Source organism: Eublepharis macularius, chromosome 9 (assembly GCF_028583425.1).
Source record: "Eublepharis macularius isolate TG4126 chromosome 9, MPM_Emac_v1.0, whole genome shotgun sequence".
Taxonomy (NCBI): Eukaryota; Metazoa; Chordata; class Lepidosauria; order Squamata; family Eublepharidae; genus Eublepharis; species Eublepharis macularius.
Genome location: NC_072798.1, coordinates 74,792,031 through 74,811,276, shown reverse-complemented (window position 1 = coordinate 74,811,276; position 19,246 = coordinate 74,792,031). Strand labels below are relative to the sequence as shown.

Below are 19,246 nucleotides of genomic sequence, written 5' to 3'. Positions count from 1 at the left end.
GAATCAATGCAATAAGCATCATTTGACAGACTGAGAAACAAGCATACGTTCCTCCTAGATTGTTCCTCTATTTGCAATTTAAGTAACCTCCCAAACCATGGGCACCCTTCCAGTAAAAACCTGGAAGTGAACAGATTATGAATATTATCCAAATAGTTTCCAGTAAAGTGCTCCAGACTTTGCTCCAGAAGTATAAGAAGAAATATCATCATGTCCATTAATATCACATGATTTCATTACCAGTTATAATAATATTGGCTTGCTGCCTCTGGGCATTTTATTATTTCAGTATTATTTTTGTGGTTCCACTTGGCATTTTCTAGCATAGAAATGGATGTTCATGTGGTAGGTCTCTCCCTTCTCTCCCACTCTCAATATAAGAGTCAATTCACATGTCACAAATGGTCTCCACCTGACTTCCCTTTTGCTGTCCCAGGAATGCATCTGTATGGAGAACCATTACAATGCAATTCAAATGGTCCATGACACAAGTGGACCTTCCTGGCAGTGATTCCTACAGGTGTTAAATTTTGCAGATATTCGTGTGTATATCTGTGTATCTCTATCTGCCCATCTAAGGCTAAATTATATTAAGTCCAACTGAAGTCTTGAGACAAAGTATGCATTGCTGGATCCCGCATGCTTCTCCGCCTCTTCGTTTGTGCTTAATTGGGTTGGACCTCTTGTGCATATCCTGGCAGATGCTGATATCAAGATCCAAGTATAACATGTTCCAGGAACAGCAGGAAAAATAGTATCATTTATCAGAGCTATCATATATACCGTCAACTCATGTTGATGTTCTAGACAGCATTCTCAATTGCTAAGACCTCTTTAGATGAAGAACTACATCTTTAGCAGCAATTCTTGGTAAGAGAAAACGTCTAAATCCCACACAACAAGTGAGCTGCATGTGCATTTTTTATTTGGGTACACAAACTGGTAGTCTCAAAAGGACATAAGACAACACTTCATGATGTTATTCTAGCAGACCATTATGTTACCAATCTTGTCATTCACACAGTAATCTAGGAATTTTTATTGATAATTTGTATTTAATACAAAAGAAGGTAAAGACAAAAAATAACCATGTGAAAGAAACAAAAATGATATATTTTTTAAAAACAGCATTAAAGGATCACCATATCATCCCCCTCCACCCCCAATCTACTCAGCAGTAACAATGGCTGGGTCTTGAATGCTTAAATCAGCATTAAGCATAACATCTTTTTTAAAATAAAGATTTCTTTAGTGCTTTATAACGTTCCCAGAATCTCAGCAATGGCAAGGGTTCCTTTGGCGTACAAATTAATGTCCAAGATTATGTGATGGTAGACAATGATCTTGCAGCATGTAAGCTCTTTTAAATATTTTTATTCATGGTGTTTGGTGAAAACTAAATCTGATGTCAGTGGGGAAAAAAAGATCCACCTCTGTAATATGTCACAAAGACAGACAGTGGAAACAATTTGTGGGCTGTATCAAGTGTGAATACAATTTTGGTGTAAAGATACAAACATGACCTGTTTTCTAACTAGCATTCAAGCATGTTAAATCATTTTGTCCCAATTTCTTCAATGTTCCCTGGAGAAGTAAGCAGTTGGGGAAACAGAAATCTTAGGAACTATTAGAATTTTTTTTTAACTAGAACTATCTGATGTTCTTGCTAAAACTTTTTAATGCATTTTTCCTTTACCTGTGGAATAATATCTATTTTTTTCTTTTTGTCCTAGGATTTCTTGTTGCAAATATTTACTGTATTTCGAATATTACTAAGACCTGAGATGTTTCCAAAAGATTGGACAGTGATGCGTTTAGTTGCTAACAAGTAAGACTTCTTTTACATGGGAAACAGATGGGGAACAATGCTTATAATTTAGATAGGCGTATACTTTCCCACACGTCACTTGGTCATAAAACTGCAGCCTTGAAACATGAACCATGTGAAATATTTTTCAGCATTTCTGTTTATACAGTTTGGTCAATGCAAGATAAAGTTGATTACTATGAAGACAGAGGTCTGTCTTTGCAGCACACCAAAATGTTTTAATAAAGAGCTGTCTGCTAAAATAAAGCAAAAGTATTAAAATTTCAGCATGCAGGTATAACATAGAACCCTATTGTTTCTGCAGAAATTGAGAATATTCATTCCTAGTGGCTCAAAAGTATAAATGGTTATGAATGTTAAATAATAAAGCCATACTGTTAAATTTTTGGCTGATAATTTCTAGGCCATAGTTTTTGTGACTTTCTTCCTTGAATTGCCTTCCACTTAGCTAGCAAATCCGGAGAATCAGATTTTATATGTATTATAATGTTGCATATCTTCCTCTCTATCTTGATCCCTTGCAATTTGTCAGTGTTTGATTTTCCAGTAAGTCTACAAATAAGGTGAAATTTTTATTATTTAATTCCAAGACAAAGAACTTCATATTTCACTACTCTGCTAACTTTTCAATAGGAATTGTTTTTCTAACAATACTTAGAAGAATTGCCTAAACAGCAAATGTTGCCTAATAATTCTATATAAGCGGGGTACTCTCAAATACCTGTGAGGGGCATCTCATTTCCCCGTCCCCTGCTATTTCCTCCTTCCCTTCCCTGAAGGCTCCCATAGCCTTTCCCCTTTTCCTACTTCCTTCTCTTCTTCCCACCCACCAGCCAGCCTTCTTTTATCTGCCCTCATGTCTTCAGCTTTCCCTTCTCCTCTCCCTCTTGCAGCTTATACAAGTCATACAGGGCGGGCTCTGGGCTGGGCCCAGTTGTGTAGTGGAGAACCCACAAGAACTTCCATAGGCCACCTAATTTCCCCACATATCCTTCCCCACACTATTTCCTCTTTCCCTCCTCCTGGCAACCCCCTCATCTTTCCCTGCTTCCTTTTCTCCTTCCCACCTTCCCATCAATTAACTTTTATCTGTTCCCCATATTCAGCTATATATATATATATATATATATATATATATATATATATTCACTTGATTTATAACCCACATTTCTCCACAATGGGAACCCAAAGCACCTTATATCATTCTTCTCTCATCTATTTTATCTTCGCAACAACTCCTTCAGTTAGATTAAGCTGTGTGTGTGTGTGTGTGTGTGACTTGCCCCAGATCACTTACAGTGCAATCCTAAACAGAGTTACCCCAGTTTAAGTCCATTGATTTAAGAGTATCTCTACTTAGAATTGCACTGTAAGTGCAATTCTGTAGCTGAGTGAGGATTCAAATCTGGGTCTCCCAGATTCTAGTCTAAAACTCTAATCACTACACCACGCTAGCTTTAATGGGATGGCTACTGTTGAACAGCAATAAACAGCCAGTCCTGGTAAGTTGTCAGGTTGCATGATATCAAGTGATGGTTGCTGTCAGGCTGCTCCTTGGTAAGTCCATTTTTAAAGGCCAAAAAGGTTCTGGATGAAAAGGGTCCTGCTGTGCCTCCTCCTGCCTTTTACTAACAGAAACCAAGCCTTGAAGGCCTACCAGTACTGTGTAAGGCACTTGTTTCTTAAAGCTACTGGTGCTGCTTTTATTATTTGGCAGTAGACCTCCCATTTTTATTTATTTAATTTTAGAGTTCAAATTTTTCTGTAAACCTGGAGCTTTCATCAGGTTTGCAGAAAGACCTGTCTTGCCTGTTCGTGGGTCCAGTCTCTGGATTTACATATCCACAGTTTTGATCATGTTCATAATTAGATATATTAATGTAACAACCTCCCCACCAATTTACTTGGACAAGAAGTTATGTTAATGGACTTGTTTTTCCCTAGCTTTCTTATTCCTTTCCCCCCTTTTTTAAAATCCAAGTTGCACGTACTACAATTGTATTGACTAATTGCATATTTTTGTTAGGAGACCACCAACTTCACATTTCCCCCTACAATCCTTTACTCTCTTTCAATGGAGTAATTCCGTATATTCATTGTCAGTTTCCATCTTGTGTTGTATCAAATGATGTGGAATACTTATTAAAACTTTGGAATTAGTTGTCCTGAACCAGATATTTACAAGCATCCATCAGTTTTCTACTGAGGACTTCGTTTAGAAGTTGTTCTGCAGGCGTTCTTGCTATTCAAGTGAACCCATCTCTTGTGTAAAAGTTCAGCCTCTCCCAAAATACTTGCCAGTACTGAGCACATCTTAACCCTTCCTTCAAAATCAGTCTCACCCATTCCTCAAGACCCCTGAACTCTGCCTGTCCGGCCTGTCTTGCATATGGTACAGGTAGCATTTCTGAAAATTCTGTCTTTCAGGTTCTGGTCTTCAGCTTCCTAAGCAGCATCCTAGAATTTATTCTAGGGCAGTTAGCAGATATGGAGTGTACTGGCACCAAAAGCAATGGGAATGTCTCATCTTTCCCACTGACTTTGGTACCAGAATACTCCTCATCTGCTGACTTCTTCCTTGCTTGAGTCCATAATCTTTACATCAGGGAAACAAAATGCACATCCATTTCTCTCTCCTCCAACCACAGAGAAGTATTCTAGGATTGAGAAGATATCAGTTGATCATTGGAGGAATAGATCCCTTTGTCTTAGAGTGACAGCTTCATGCTTTGAGATGCTCACTTGCTCTCTTTGACAGCCAAGGGTATGTTAGCATAGAAGCTGGGCACCTCTGTCATATACCTGAAAGTACTTTTATCATGAACTACTCTGTCTAGTCTTATCATGAGCTACTCTGGTCTGTTGCTACTGAGTGGGCTTCTTGGCTGGTCTCTCTTGCTGTCGTAATGAATTGCTGCTTTGGCCAGAACTTGATCATGGTTCCACCTGATACTCTTCAGCTTCACCTGATATCTTTCAGGTTCCAAGACCTACTTTGAGCTCATTCTCTGACAAAGTTACATTTTACCACCAGGAAAATACAACTCTTTCCCCATAGCCAAAGAACCAATAGAAACAATTCAAGATTTCTTCTTTTGTTCTATGTTACTGCAAAACTGGCTCTTGTACATAGCTTATTTTAATAGAAAGTTATGCAAATTTTATTCTGGTCTAAGCTTCCGGTGAAAATGCTTCTGGTATTTGCAATGTAAGAAAAGGCTCACAGTGCTTAGTCTCATCATCTTATTTGAGTCCCCACTGAAATCATTTGTTTTTCTTTTAATTGACCCAAGAGAAAACCCAGGAGATTCTTAAGAATGATTCCCGTCCTTCTTGGGCCAATTCAAACAGCATTTTCTTTCTATGTGGCCATTTCATTTTTGTTGAATATTTGCTTTTTTCACAGTGACTCCCCCTCCATTAAACCTCAGTTGCACTTGTGCTTCAAGAGTGTACATTTGGATATTGCAATGACATTTGTATGAGATATCAGATACATTTGCTCTTCTGGCTTCCTTGGTAGTGACAAAATGGGATGTTTAGCTCTATGGGTGGAGATGTCAATCCTCCTGCAAAAGGGGGTTGGTATGGTAATTTCAGAAATAAAAGATAATTGGTTTCAAAAGGTCTGTTTAATCAAACTCAATTGCATGGCAATGGACAGGATAGATGGAGGAACTGAGCTAGTGTCTTTGTGTGTTGGAAATATTAATCTCTAAGGAAAGCAGTGATGATAAATGCTGACACAATTTTTTCTGGGGATAGAAACTGTGAATGTTATAGCTAAGATTGGCCCTCGACCCATTGGTGATGAGGAATGCAGTGGCTTTAAGATGAAATAGGCAGAGAATAGTAACTTTGTCCCAGATGCATACTAATGAATAAATACTCTGGTTTCTCTTCAGATTGCATAAATCTCTCGACTAATTAATAAATGTGAAATACAAGCTTAAAGGATATGGACACATAAATGCAATAGAGAAACTTGACCAATACAAAATACAGTGAGATCATCCATTATTTTTATCCTCAAAACTCCCTTTTCTCTCCCAGAGAAGACAGAGTGTATGATATATATTTTCATATGAGCTGATCACTAGCCACGATGCTGATTTTTTTCAGCCAGGTCAGTGGCTTAAAAAGCCAGAGAACACAGATAATTTACAGTCTGGAGTATTTAGCATGCTTGACAAGTATTGTTATGCTGTTGGTGACTAAGCTGGAAAAACCCAGTAAGCATAAGGCTGGTTGCTAAAAGTTGGCACTGTTTGACGTTTGTTAAATCTTCCATAAGTTAGGAACGATTGTATTGTATAGGGTTTTTCCCCTTTAGCATATACTACTGGAAAATTTGACAGTCTTTTTGGTCTCTTTTGAAGAACATTCAGTTCAGCCTTGTTAACCGTCAATAAAACAGAAGTACTAATGGTTGCATTTCTTTTCATAATGAGTAATTTAACAATTTGAAATTTCGCTGTTTACATAGGATGCAGTCTGGTGTGCAAGCCCAATTTCCATGAGAATTTGGTGATCTGTGTTGAATAGCCTTGTTACTTGTTCCTAAGGCATTAATCCTTACAATCACTTTATGAAAATCACTTCTTTCCAGTTTATAGGCTAGAAATAACAGTTGAGAGAAAGTTGCCCAAGGCTACTCATTAATCATGTAGATGAAGTGGAATTTGGAGCCAGGTCTCCTTGTCCTGTGTTCAAAAGCCTCTTGGCTGTGGTATAGTGGTTTAACCTAAGTGTACTAAGAAACTGACCACTAGCAAGACAAAGCATTGTATATTTACACTGCTTATTGAGCAATGACACTAGGTAAGTAAACACATAGGGACAGCCACTGCAGTGAAATATGCTTCACTGCAGCTGAAGCATATTTCATTGCAAAGCAGTTTGTGATGTGTCTTGCAGTTCTTTGTAGTCTTAGTGTGGACAGGATTTTTCTGTTACGGTGTCAAAACTATAGAATTCCCTCCCCACTGAAATTCACCAGACACCAAACTTGGGGGGTTTTTTAGGCATCAGACAAAGCCATTTTCCCCAGGGTCATTCAGCCTTCCTTGCTTGATTTCCACTGACTCTTCTATTATTTTTACTAATTTTATTTTTACAACTGGTTTTAAATTACATTACTGTTGCTTTTCTTTTCTTAACCGTTTATCTCTTTATTACTACTTTTATTAATGATTTTAGTGCTGGTTTTATGCTGAATTTAAGAAGTTGTTTTTTCATGTTCAGTTGCTTTTTTACTAAACTTTCTAAACAATCTTGCAGTAAATATTTTCTAAAAGTATGTGTGACATCCCTTTCTTGCATTGTTACAGATGAGCAAAGCATATTGTCTCCATAGTGCCTAGCAAATAGCACTTCCTTAGCAGTTTCTGGAATGTAAAACCTCTGAAAATCAAATGAAGGTTTTGTTTGTACTTTGCCTTAAGCTTGTGACATAGCACATGCCTGCTGAATGTCAAACAGCTGTTTGTCTCAGGTCTGAAAGAATGGTGATGAGCCTTAGTTTATTTGGTAGAGACAATTCTGAATTCCATTTCAACTGGATTTGTTGTCTTAAATGCTTTCTCTGCTAAGTTCTTTGGTTTGCAACCTGAAGCTACATGGTGAATTTGATCATTTTCATGAATAATATAGGGCTGGATCCTGAGAATCATTTCCACGAATGGGAGGATTTTTTCCCACAGCAAGGACCTTCAGGCAGAAGAATCTCTTGTTTGGGCAAAGGCTCCTTGCATTGGAGAAAAGCGCCATTACTAGAGGAAAAGATCTGTGGTGTCCAATGAACACAGTTATTGAAATTTATGCATAACGGGTTGCAGTGCAATTAGCAGATATAACTTCAGCTTTCTGAATTTGTTTGCCTGGGCACTTTTAACCGCTTTTCTTCCACAGAGAGAGATATTAGAGAATTAAAAACATTTAAGCCAAGTTTACAAGAGGTCTACCTGCCTTCAGCACATTAATGCACAGAGAGGGGAGGGGGCATAGCAGGAGATAGCAGCTCTGCCTTTGACGGCAACAGTTTCTTCCCAAGCAAGCAAGCAGGCAGGAACTTAGTTCTCAAGAAACTGCACTCCTTAATGCTTCCAGGGGCTGGGGGGAAAGGGGCAGAACAGGTGAACCCCCATGTTTCTCATGTTCTTTGGCGTTCACATTAAATTAATTACACACAGCAATCCATTATGATAATTCGTTGTTATTGCACATTTTCTTGCACATGGTTCTGTGGCACTGCATCTGCTCTCAAGAGCAGAGCATGTCTAAACAATGCAGCAAAACATCTGTCAATGCCCTGGCAGGGAGATTAGGAGGAGCTGGAATTGTGAGATGTACATTGGGGGAAACATGCTGTATATTGTACACAGGGGCGGCCCAAGGATTTTAGGCATCCTAGGGTATGGTGGGGAAACTACCACCCTGTGGAGAGGCGGGAAGCATCCATGCACCCTTATCACCCAGTGCCACAGGGAGGCAGGAGAGGGAAGGAAGAAGAAGCCTGGCCTCCATTGTGAAGGAAAGAGGTATGGGTGGAGCAGGCTTCCTGCAGGCCACTCGCTGGAGCCGGGGGTGTCTCCCAGGGCTGCCGTTTGCTGCAGTAGGTAGACCCCGAGGCTGCAGAAGGGGTGGCATCATGTCCTATAGTTCAGGCTGCTAAGACTCCAACAACATTTTTGGTATTTGTGCTAAGAGAGATCAAAGCACAGAGGTAATTAGTCCCAGACACCTAGATTTGATAAATGGGTGTTTTAGCATGCAGGAAAAGATGCCTGGTTGTGTCAAAACAAAATATGACGGCTGCCTTGCCTTTTGTAAAATATTTGACAGCAGTGTTTTGACAAAGCAAGTAGCACATGAAAGCAGTATGTTAAATGGCTTGATTTCATTATTATTCTACACAAGTTTTACATGTTGATACGAAGTATTATAATAATTTATACTTGACTCCAACAGAGCTAGATGGAAAATATACAACTGATTAGTTGGTTCCACAAAATATTAGGAACGGTTTTATATGTAACTGTATTTCAGTCCGCAGTGGTTAAGAATGGTTTTGTTGCCTTCATTAAAAGTTTTTGGATAAGGTATCACTTTACTTAATTTAACTCTCTTTAATTTAGCCACTATGAATTTTTACCTATGTAATCTTTTCCCCTTCTTTTACTAGTGTTATTATTACAACAGTGTTATACCTTTCGGACGCCCTTCGTAAAAACTTCTTAAACGAAAGTTTTGATTACAAGGTAAATTAGTAATCCATTTACATTATAGAGCACTTCTGACTTCCTGTCTGTCTGTGTCCATTCTGCCACCTGATCACAATATACTATCAACGCTCTGTGTCCTACAGTTTTATCCTTCTCCTGTGGTCTTTCCACTGCCCTGTATTTTTCTGAGGCAACAGATATACATCTCATTGCAGTGCTGTTGGAAAAGCGTTTCCCCTCATCTCTGTGTCATTAATAAGAACTACATTAGATGCTTCCTAGTTGAATGGGCATTTATATTGGAACTTGTTTATCTTCCGGTGCACAAGAGAGAGGCTATCGCTCAGGGGTACAAACCATGCTTAGCATGCAGAAGGTTCCAGACTTAATCCCCAGTATCTCTGATTAAAGGAGCTTGGATAGCAAGTGCTGAGGGAGGCCTTTGGTGTGTGGAGTGTGACTTTCTCGTCCCCCCATCACACTGTAGTTGCTAATTGAACTTCCCTGCAGTTTTGTTTTTGTGAATTAGCAAATCCTCAAGAATAACAGGGTCCATATAGAAGTCTGTACTGAGAGGGAGGGAGGAACTGTCAGTATTTGTCTTTGGAACTTGCATAATTGAATACATGCTGTTCACTCTTGTAAACCACAAGGGTTATGATTTTTTTTTTACCAGTGCACATCCTGAGACTAGCACATCCACATCCATTCAGCAGACGAGAATTTTAATAGATCTTTGTCTTGGCAGCATCTAACTGTTGTAAATTGATAGTGACATATATCCTAAGATATGATTGTTACTAAGGGTGTGTGCTTCAGGTTTCTGATCCAGAATGATTCGGTATTTTCAAATTGGCCCCAGCATTGCTGAGCTGACTTGGAAATACCAAAGCAAAGTTTTTTGAAGCACTGTTTTTTTGCAAACAGCAAAAAAAGTGATGCTTTCAGCTTCCTGCCATCTTTTTACCCAACGGGAGGGAGGAGGAGAGAGTTGTAGCACTACAACCCCCTCCTCCCCCCTCCCATCGGATAAAAAAAGTCAGGAAGCTTGAAAGCAGCACTTTTCTAGCTGTTTCCTTTCTGGAGCGGCTTAAGTACCTGAAACCCGAAGTGGGAAAACCTAATCTTTTGGGGATGTACACCCCTGGTTATTACAATGTTTATCAGTAAAGAATAGTCTCAGACTTGGAAAACAAATAACTACATTGTCTGTTGATGAGGAATCATAGCTCAGACAATGAAGGGAATAACCAAATATTATGCTTGCTTTTAGATTTGGGATTCCTACTTTTACCTTGCTGTCATTTTTATAAACCAGTTATGTCTGCAATTAGAAATGTTCACGCCTTCAAAGAAGAAAAAGGTATTGGAAAAGTAAGTACCACTATTTGCTCCCATAGAGCTAGCCTCCAAAGTTCATTGCCTAAAACAGGTGATCTGTAGCATGTGGTTTTCTGTTCAAAGCATTATTAAGTCAATGGACATTGGGAAAGATTTTTTTATTTTGCTTTTAATTGTTTAATGCTAAATGTAAAAAAAAGACAAGGAAACTATCACACAGGGTAATTATTAGTTGATAATATATTCATGACAGAACGTTACATGTCCTGGATAACCTGTTTCATTAAAAATTCGAGACTTGCAGAACTTACTTATTTATCTACTTATTTACTTTATAACCTACCTTTCAACTCAATGGAGACCCAAAATGGTTTAACAACAACAACAACATTAGATTTATATACTGCCTTTCAGGACAATGCCCACTCAGAGTGGTTTACATCATTCTCCTCTGCTCCATTTTATCCCCACATCCAACCAGTGAGTCGATTAGGCTCAGAGTAAGGTTAGGCAGCCAGCTTCCATGGCAGAGTGAGGATTGGAACCTGGTTCTCCCAGATCCTAGTCCAACTCAATAACCACTACACCATGCTGGCTTGTCATTTTATTGCCACTATCACATCCAGATTAGCAACATTTGTCGTGCCATTGATGTGAGGAGAAAGGTCAGTAGATGGTAAATTTGACGTCCTGCAGTGGATGCACCACTAGCCTGTGGAGCCAGCGCCGTGCTTGGTGTGGGAGGAGGCTTGTACTGAGAGGCTTGTACTTTTTCGTCTACTGCTGTCTCTGTGTCATCCTTCTGGCTTGTCCATCTTTCATGGTTAAGTTTGTGCCTTTTGGTTTCAGAAATTCAGCTGGTATTAATGTGACCTATGCTGGGGTCTATAATAAGATTAGGAGACGGGATACTCCCACAATTCCCATGGAGTCCTGAGAAGAATGTGTTGGGGGAGATAAAAGGAGAGTGGTGATGAGGCCCTCCTTCTGCTCAGTCTTTGTCCTGATAGGTGTACAGAAGATCTACACCTCTTTAATTACTTGCTTAGTGGCAGGTCTGAAAAATAAGAGCACACTTCTCCATTATTTGAGATTTGAAGAGAATAGTAGATGCTACTTATACCTTGCTGCTCCATTCCTATATCAATTGACACCACTTGAGTATGTGATCTTTCATCAGCTTGGAACCAAAAAGCAGCAGAGTAAAATTTTCTGTGAATCTACTTTCATTTGCTATCCAGAATGATCTGAGGAAATTTGGGGATATCTGCAACCACTCCGTAGAAGCCCTTGTGGAGGTTTGGAGTATCTAGTTAATTGATAAAGTTGCTTACTGCTGCCCTCTTTCCTCATCTAGGAAAGAATTAGGGAATAAAAACCAGGTTGGTGGAAGACTTATATAAAATCAAGCAGAGCATGTCATCATAGCTCCCATTTTCAGGCTAATGAGGTGGTAATGGTGGTGGGGAAGAAAGCATTTCTACTGTTGTTGCATCAGCAGAATCTCATCTAAGGAAAATTTTTAAGGTGAACCATAGTATGGTAGCACATAGATGTAACATGTAGGAAAACTAGGGCTAAGATCTTTGGTAAAAAAATCTTTCATCGAGCTCAGCTTGGACAACAGGTTCAATACAGTTCCATTGCTTAAAGTGTTAAGAATCATTATCTTTTCAGTATAACTTGAAGTGCTCTCTCTCACTAATATGATCAAAGTCCTTGGGGTTGTGAACGTTGTCAAGACCTCCATCTGGAAAACAGATCCTTAGCCTTCCTGGTTAATTAAGACTTTTCAGGTTAACATATAGGGGGTACCTTTCAGCAGCTTCATCTGATGAGCCAGCTGCAGCCCTTCCTGGGTGGGAAAGATCTTGCCACTGTGGTGCATACTCTTTTAACAGCTATATTAGGTTACTGCACTCTGCTGTAGGTGGGGCTGCCCTTGAAGACTGTTTGAAAGCTACAGTTGGTACAGAATTCTGCAGCCAAAATGTTGAGAGGACTGGATCCATAGGGACCATATCATTCCAGTCTTGTTCCATCTACAATGGCTCCCAATTTACTTCTGGGCCCAATTCAAGGTGCTGGTATTGACCTTTAAAAACCTTTATGGCTTGAGGCCAGCATAATTAAGGACTACCACTTCTATTTGAACCTACCTGTCCACTCCGGTCATATTCAGATGCCCTGCTTCGTGTGCCTCCAGTATCTGAGGCTAGACAGGTGGCAACCTGAGAAAGGTCATGGCACCAGAACTTTGGAACTCCTTCCCCAGAGAGCTTTCAGCTCTCTCCCTCTATCTGTCTTCTGCCAGCAGATGACACCTTTTTGCTTTGTTTGGTGCTTCCCCCACTAACTTTGTCTTTCCTCCCTGGTTGATTGTTATGCGAGTTTGTGTGTTTATATGTTTTATTGAATTGTTTAACTATATTGTGTATGCTTATATTTTAAATGCTGTTTTAAGGTCTTGATGTTTTAATGTTCCTTCTTCATGTTCTTGTTCCATCTAATGTTCCATCTCGTTTTATCTACACTGGCTCCAATTTGTTCTATCTTCACCGGCTCCCAATTTGCCTGTGAGCTCAATTCAAGGTGCTGGAATTAACCTTTAAAGCCTTATGCGATTGGGTCTAGCATAGTTTAAGGACCGCCTTCTCCAATATGAACCTACCCATCCTCTTCAGTGTTCTTTGGAGGACTTGCTTTGAGTGCCGCCGCCATCTGAGTCATCATGACATTGGAATTTTAGGACTCTTTTCCCAGGGAGATTTTTCTGCTGTTGTCTTCCGCCAGTGGGTGAAGACTTTTCCGTTTCATTTGGTGGACCTCCAGAAAACAAAACAGGTTATAAAATTGAGAAAAAAGTAAAAAAAAAAAATTACAAATATGAATTGTATGTCATATCAAAAGATTTATATTAAGACCTGGAATGAAATTAAAAGAGATTTAGCAAGATGGGAGAAAATCCAATTGTCACTTTTGGGAAGAATACCCACAATTAAAATGAATGTTTTACCTAGAATGCTATTTCTATTCCAGACAATTCCGGTTTTGACAAAAGGAGGCACCATTTAAACAATGTTTTACTGTATTTGTGTTTAATGCCTTGGTGTTTGCTGCTTTGGAGACCCTATTTGGGTGGAAAGGTGGCACAGAGAAGTTATAAACAAATTAAAATAAACATCAGGGATCATTTGACCGTCACAAATACGTTGCTGCTGGAAGGAAGTTTTCTTAAGCCCCTCAAGGAGGTGATAGATTTTTATTTTAAAAGTCTTCTCTGGCAAAGAATCAGCTCATCAACTTTAGTCTTGTCGAATTTACTTTTTGGGGCAAAATGATTGAGCAGGTGCTAGCTGGGCAACTCCAAGCATACCTGATGACACCTTTGCCCTTATCCTGTTTCAGCCTGGCTTTGAGCAGAAACATCTGTATTTGCACTGCTGGAGGATCTCCATGTATACTTGAATAAGAATATATCTTCTGTTGATATCTTCTGTAGATCCATTCCATCCTGTTGCATTGATCTGGGAAGAGTCCAATGGGTCTTCAATGGTTTTTGGCCTCTTTGGTCAGGCAGCACCTCAGAGAAGCAGGATAAACAGCCTGGCCTCTTAAGTGTAGAAATCTTAAGTGCCTCAGATTTCTGTATTCTCAGACATTTGAATCAGATCATCTAGGGCTTTGGGGTTACTTATCATCAGTGCACTGGTATTAATTCTGTTTCATTAACTAAGCCACTGGACACCACTGTTTGTATTTTGCACCATGGTCTGGATCTCGTGATCAAGTGGGTGGGGTGGAACAAGCTGAAAATGAATTTACATTTAAATATGCAGGTACTGTCCTGTTGACTGTAGGTAAAGCTTTATAATTATTGCATGACTGGCCTGAGGTTAGGTACCCTGTGTTGTTGTGATCTTTTGAAAAGATTAGAGTGTTAAATGTTGCTGTTAAGTACCCTGCACCTTTTCCAAAGGACAGAATATAAATATTTTAATTAAATAAGGCTTCGTGCTCATACTCTTAGTTAAATTCTTAGTTTTGGCACATGAATAGGTTGACGGCAGGAAAGCATCAGCCAGGATCTAGAGAAGCAATACGCAGCCATGGGGAGAACCATGTGCGCAGCTAGAGTTTTGTTTGCTGATTTTTTTCCAGTGCTTTCTACTGTCAAAGGCACAAGTCACATTTCAGAATAAGCACCAGCTTGTTCCTTTAGCCATGGGAACCACCAAAAGAGGGGATAGCGCACACCTCTCCAGCTGGGCATACCATTCATTCTCTTTTCCACACAAGCTTCTCCTATTGGATTCCAGTTGCTGTGTCTGAACAGACTCTCTGTTAGGTTGAAGCCTTTACATGGGCTTGGGCATGAAAAAAAAAGACTGCCATTGGTTACATTTCAGAGGCTGGTATCTGCAAAAAATGAAAAATAAATGCATGAATAAATTTAAATTTCCCATTTTCATTTTGATAAAGTGATATTGATTGAAAACAGGCATCTATATCTAAAATAGAAGCACTGGACACATTTCAGAGAAACAGTTATAAAAATATTCTAAGAGTCCCTTGAGACTGCATGAGACTGCATGTCTAGGTTAGACAAGGGCATGATCGGAATTACAGTCTGAAAATTGCCCCAATTTTGGCATTTGCGCCATCGGGACCGGGCTGATCGGTTCCGTCCACGGCTCCCGGTTCAGCGCTCGGGTGGGGCGCTCTGTCGGGTCTCAATCGGATCAATCGGTTTACTTTTGGGATTGCAGTCTGCAGACAGTCTGGCACCAGCCATCTATTCCCGAGGGAACGGAGCCCCGTGGAAATGGAGCCTGGGGAATGCTGGAGCTGTTTGCCCTCCTTCTGTTGCCCTGGAAATGCGAATGGAAGCCCAGCTTTCCTTGATCAGCAGGGCTTCCTTCCAACCACGGAGCAGCCAGAAAAGCGTGTGCCCGTCTCGTCCATTTGGGAGAAGAGAGGGGAGGGCGGGGAAGGGGGTGTTCTTCTGTAGCCATGGGCACTCGAATCTCATCCCTGCAAAGCCTGAGAGGCAGCTCTTACGGCCAAACACAGCCCTCCTGCGTAGCAGACCCAGGCTTTATAAATAGCCATGTGCTGCGCAACAAAGTTTCACTTTCCGTTCGCGGGTGGAGTGGGACAGAGGCGAGCTCTCGCTTGCCACTTTTGGAGAGAGAAAGCGCAAGAGAGAGGGGGGGGAGCTTTAGCTTTGGGCTTCAGCGGATAGGGAATTAGGGAATAGGGAGCTATCTCCTCTGGTTCCAGGGCTGCCGCCTAGCTCTGGGGCCAAGCTCCGTGGGCACCTCGGCTGAGGGCTCAGGTCTGGGGGGGAGTGTTGCAGCTGGGGTTGGGCTCTATTCCTGTTCTCTCTCTCTGCTTCCAGGGCTGCCGTCTAGCTCTGGGGCCAAGCTCAGTGGGCACCTCCTTGGCTGAGGGCTCACACAGTATTACACACTCTAGTGCCTGTTCACTCTGGTCTGGGGGAGTGTTGGTGGTGGGACGCCCTCCCGATTCCCGATTCTGTATCGGAAACGGGACTTGATCGGTGAGGTTCGGGTACCTAGGTTTGGCGTTGCTGCGGAATCACGATCAGCTAAATCGGAATTATTTTTTGGATCATGCCCATGTCTAGTCTAGGTTACTGCTTTCACTGGGGTAGATCAAACCTGCCTTTCCACTCATGAAGAGGGGAGAATAGGTTCCCCTTTGACCACCAAAAGTCTGTGTTTGGGATTATGGAGCCTTCAGGAACAAAAGCCATGTGGAATAGGGGTTCTAGTACAAAAAGTAGAGTTGGATGAGATTGAGTAAATGATCTGGGTCTAACCCATTGCTTCTTTCTTGGTCCAGATGTATTGCTGAAGTCTCTCTCTGCTCTGCCACTGTAGCTTGGAACTTTCTGTATATGATCACTTTTTTCTATCTTTATTATAACCTCATTGTTTCAACATTGCCTTGAATTGTTGATTGGATTTTTTTCCTCTTACATACAAATTAGAAAGACTGTTGTTATACTTTTAAATAGATGTTGCCCTCAGATAAAGCATGCAAAATGTGTAGTTTATGAAAGTCAAATTATTTTCTAAACTATCTTCTAAAAATATATATCACAGGTACGGCGATATGCGGGTTACAATGGGATGTGAAATATTCAGCATGTGGCAAAATTTAGGTAAGGTTACAGTCCTTCAGTTATCTTGGTCCAAGCCATTTTAAGAGAATGACGAGCATGTTGAATTGGGCTCCAAAGCAAATCAGCAGTCATTGCAGTTGCTTCACTATTGAATACATCTTTTCCTGTTAACTGAGGAGGGATGCAACAAGTCTTGTGCGCCTGTTTCTCAAGAGTTGGGTATAAAAATGCTGGGGCCATTTGTAGTTTGAACAGTTAACAGTTCTTTTAGGGCCATTTACCCCAAACTGCCATTTCGTTTACAAGTTTGGTGGGAACCTTCCTTTATTTAACCAAAAAAGGATAGGGGATGAGGAGGAATGAAGAAGAGTTGGCACTGGCAGGGTGGAAGGGCAAGAAGCAGAATCAAAGGAATGAAGAGGGGGAGAAAGAACCAGAGCAAGCGGGAGGGAAGCTGTAGCGAGAACAAGGGTGGAGGAGAAAAGAAGGAGGAGGGGAATTGGGATTTCCTTTCCCCCACAAGTCTTTGCAGGTCACCACCTATTTATAAAATGAAGCTAGCTGTAGATCTTGAGCATTTCATACTATGTTATGTTATACAGTGATAAAGAGTTTCTGTTTTACGGGTTGTTGCCTCTGAAGATGATTATTCAGTTCATTTTGGCCTTTTATTTTCATTTCAGGAGAGCACAAAGTCCACTTCATCCCAGCACTAATTGGCCCTTTCTTAGAAGTGACACTGATACCTCAGCCTGACCTACGGAATGTAATGATTCCTATTTTCCACGACATGATGGATTGGGAACAAAGGCGGAGTGGCAACTTTAAACAGGTATTTGTCAACTGCTAAAGAGAAAGGGGAAAAATCATACTGCTGAAAGCCTTCATGCTGTCACTAAACAGAAAGATCTGTTCATAGTTACATCTAAAGTTCATTTAGCCCAGTATCTTGTCTCTCACAGAGACAATGTATGACTCTTTTGGAAAATTTGGAAGGTCTCTGCTTTCCTTGCTTCTTGGAGAGCTACTGGTGGCTTGAGATTTTAGCAGCAACTTGAACATGGATATGTTTGCCCTAGCTATTTCTCTTAAAAACACGGCTGATATTTCTATCCTTCCTGTGAATGAATGTTGGAGTGGGTGGAGAGATTGTCCCCAAAGGCAAATGCCAGGCACCAATGTGATGCTTAGTGAGAGCTGAACAGAATGAGACAGAACACAGTAATTGCCAGAAAGATAACAATCAGAATAAGATGACCGGGGGGCGGGGGAGAAGGAATATGGGCTTGGCTTGATAAAGGAGGAGGAGGATGGAAAGACTTCTTGCAGAAATAGTATTTTGTGAGGGACAGGGGGAAAGGAAATGCATTTTGAGATGTGGGGCAAAATGGGAAAATGAGAAAAGGAAATAGACTGATAACGAGCATTAATGGAAGGGCAATAGCAAGCAAGAGAACAAGAGGATATGCAGGAGATTGAAAGAACCTGTTATTCAAGTACATGAATATCCAAAATGACAAAGTGGTATCAGGAGCGAAGGAGAGAGAAGGCATGGTCATAATGCTATCCAAGATTACTGCAGCAGAAACATTCTGAATTGTCTTTTAAAAAAGGCTAAAAGACTAGAACCCCAACTTTTTTTTAGCCTGTGGGCACCTTTGGAATTTTGAGAAAGGGTGGTGAATACTACCCCAAAATGGCTGCCACAGGAAGTGGGGTCAAACCCAAAATGGTTGCTGCAGAAGGTGGAACCAAGCACAAAACCTCCATCCTTGCATTGAAAAACAATTGTATGGCAACCATACTGAACGCATGAAGTTGCCTTATTCAGAGTCTGGTCATTGGTCTGTCAAGGTATGACAGTTAGTGACTTGTCACCACTTTTGTTGTATATTGTGACTGCATGACTTGGGCTGCTGCTGATTTTATCTGTGACACAGCCCTGATATGACGGGAGAAGGAGGGAGGGCTGAGGGGGGGGGGGTCCTCTTAAGTAAAATGCTCTCTGGACTGAATGCTGTCCTATTACCCCTATACTCTGCCCTCTATTTTTCTTCTGTTTAAACCCCAGTCGCCACAATATCAATAAAAAAGGAGGCACAAACCTTTCTTAACTGGATGGTAACATGTAGTTTGTGTTTCCTAAAGGGCTTGTATTTGTGGCCCTAATAATGTGATACTTGTTGATAGTGAGATGCTTAGAAATCCCCCTCCCTCAGCAATTTTGACTTGACAGAGAGCACATAGATGGAATAGAACAACAACCAAAGATTTGTTTACAGAAACAAGTAGTAGAGACAGTTGGAGGTTTTGTGAGAAATGAAGAGTAAGACAAATATACAACTGGCTCACACTCTACTCCCTAGTGAATTGTGCTGTAGTACACTCTGGAGTAGAGTCTAAAAAGGACTGAAGTTTTAAAAGTAGCTACAGAAATATGTCACGAAGAGCCAGGAATTGGTAACATGACACATAAGGAGTTTCTTACATGGAGCAACCTCTGAATGGACTTGTTAGTTGTGACAGGTGACTGCATCTTTGCTTGAGTCCACTTTAATCCTTGGGGGAAAGGAAAGAGAAAACTTTCAGAAGGAGTGAGCAAAAGAAGGTAATCTTTATGCCCTTCAGTAAGCCATTCTGCTGGATCAGACTAGTGGACTAGTTGCTTGGGGCCGGGGGGGGCGGGTTTCAAGAAACAGGACA

The 19,246-nt window shown here is 40.7% G+C and overlaps 1 protein-coding gene across 1 annotated transcript in view; it reads left to right on the top strand.

The window, feature by feature from the left end:
• Window positions 1–19,246, top strand: part of DOCK4 (dedicator of cytokinesis 4) — a 336,163-nt gene that overhangs the window by 240,667 nt on the left and 76,250 nt on the right. Inside the window, exons 27-31 of the mRNA XM_054987847.1 lie at window positions 1,734–1,828; window positions 9,012–9,087; window positions 10,325–10,425; window positions 16,524–16,582; window positions 17,227–17,375. Coding sequence (XP_054843822.1) covers window positions 1,734–1,828; window positions 9,012–9,087; window positions 10,325–10,425; window positions 16,524–16,582; window positions 17,227–17,375 — 480 coding nt within the window. The remainder of the gene's footprint in view (window positions 1–1,733; window positions 1,829–9,011; window positions 9,088–10,324; window positions 10,426–16,523; window positions 16,583–17,226; window positions 17,376–19,246) is intronic.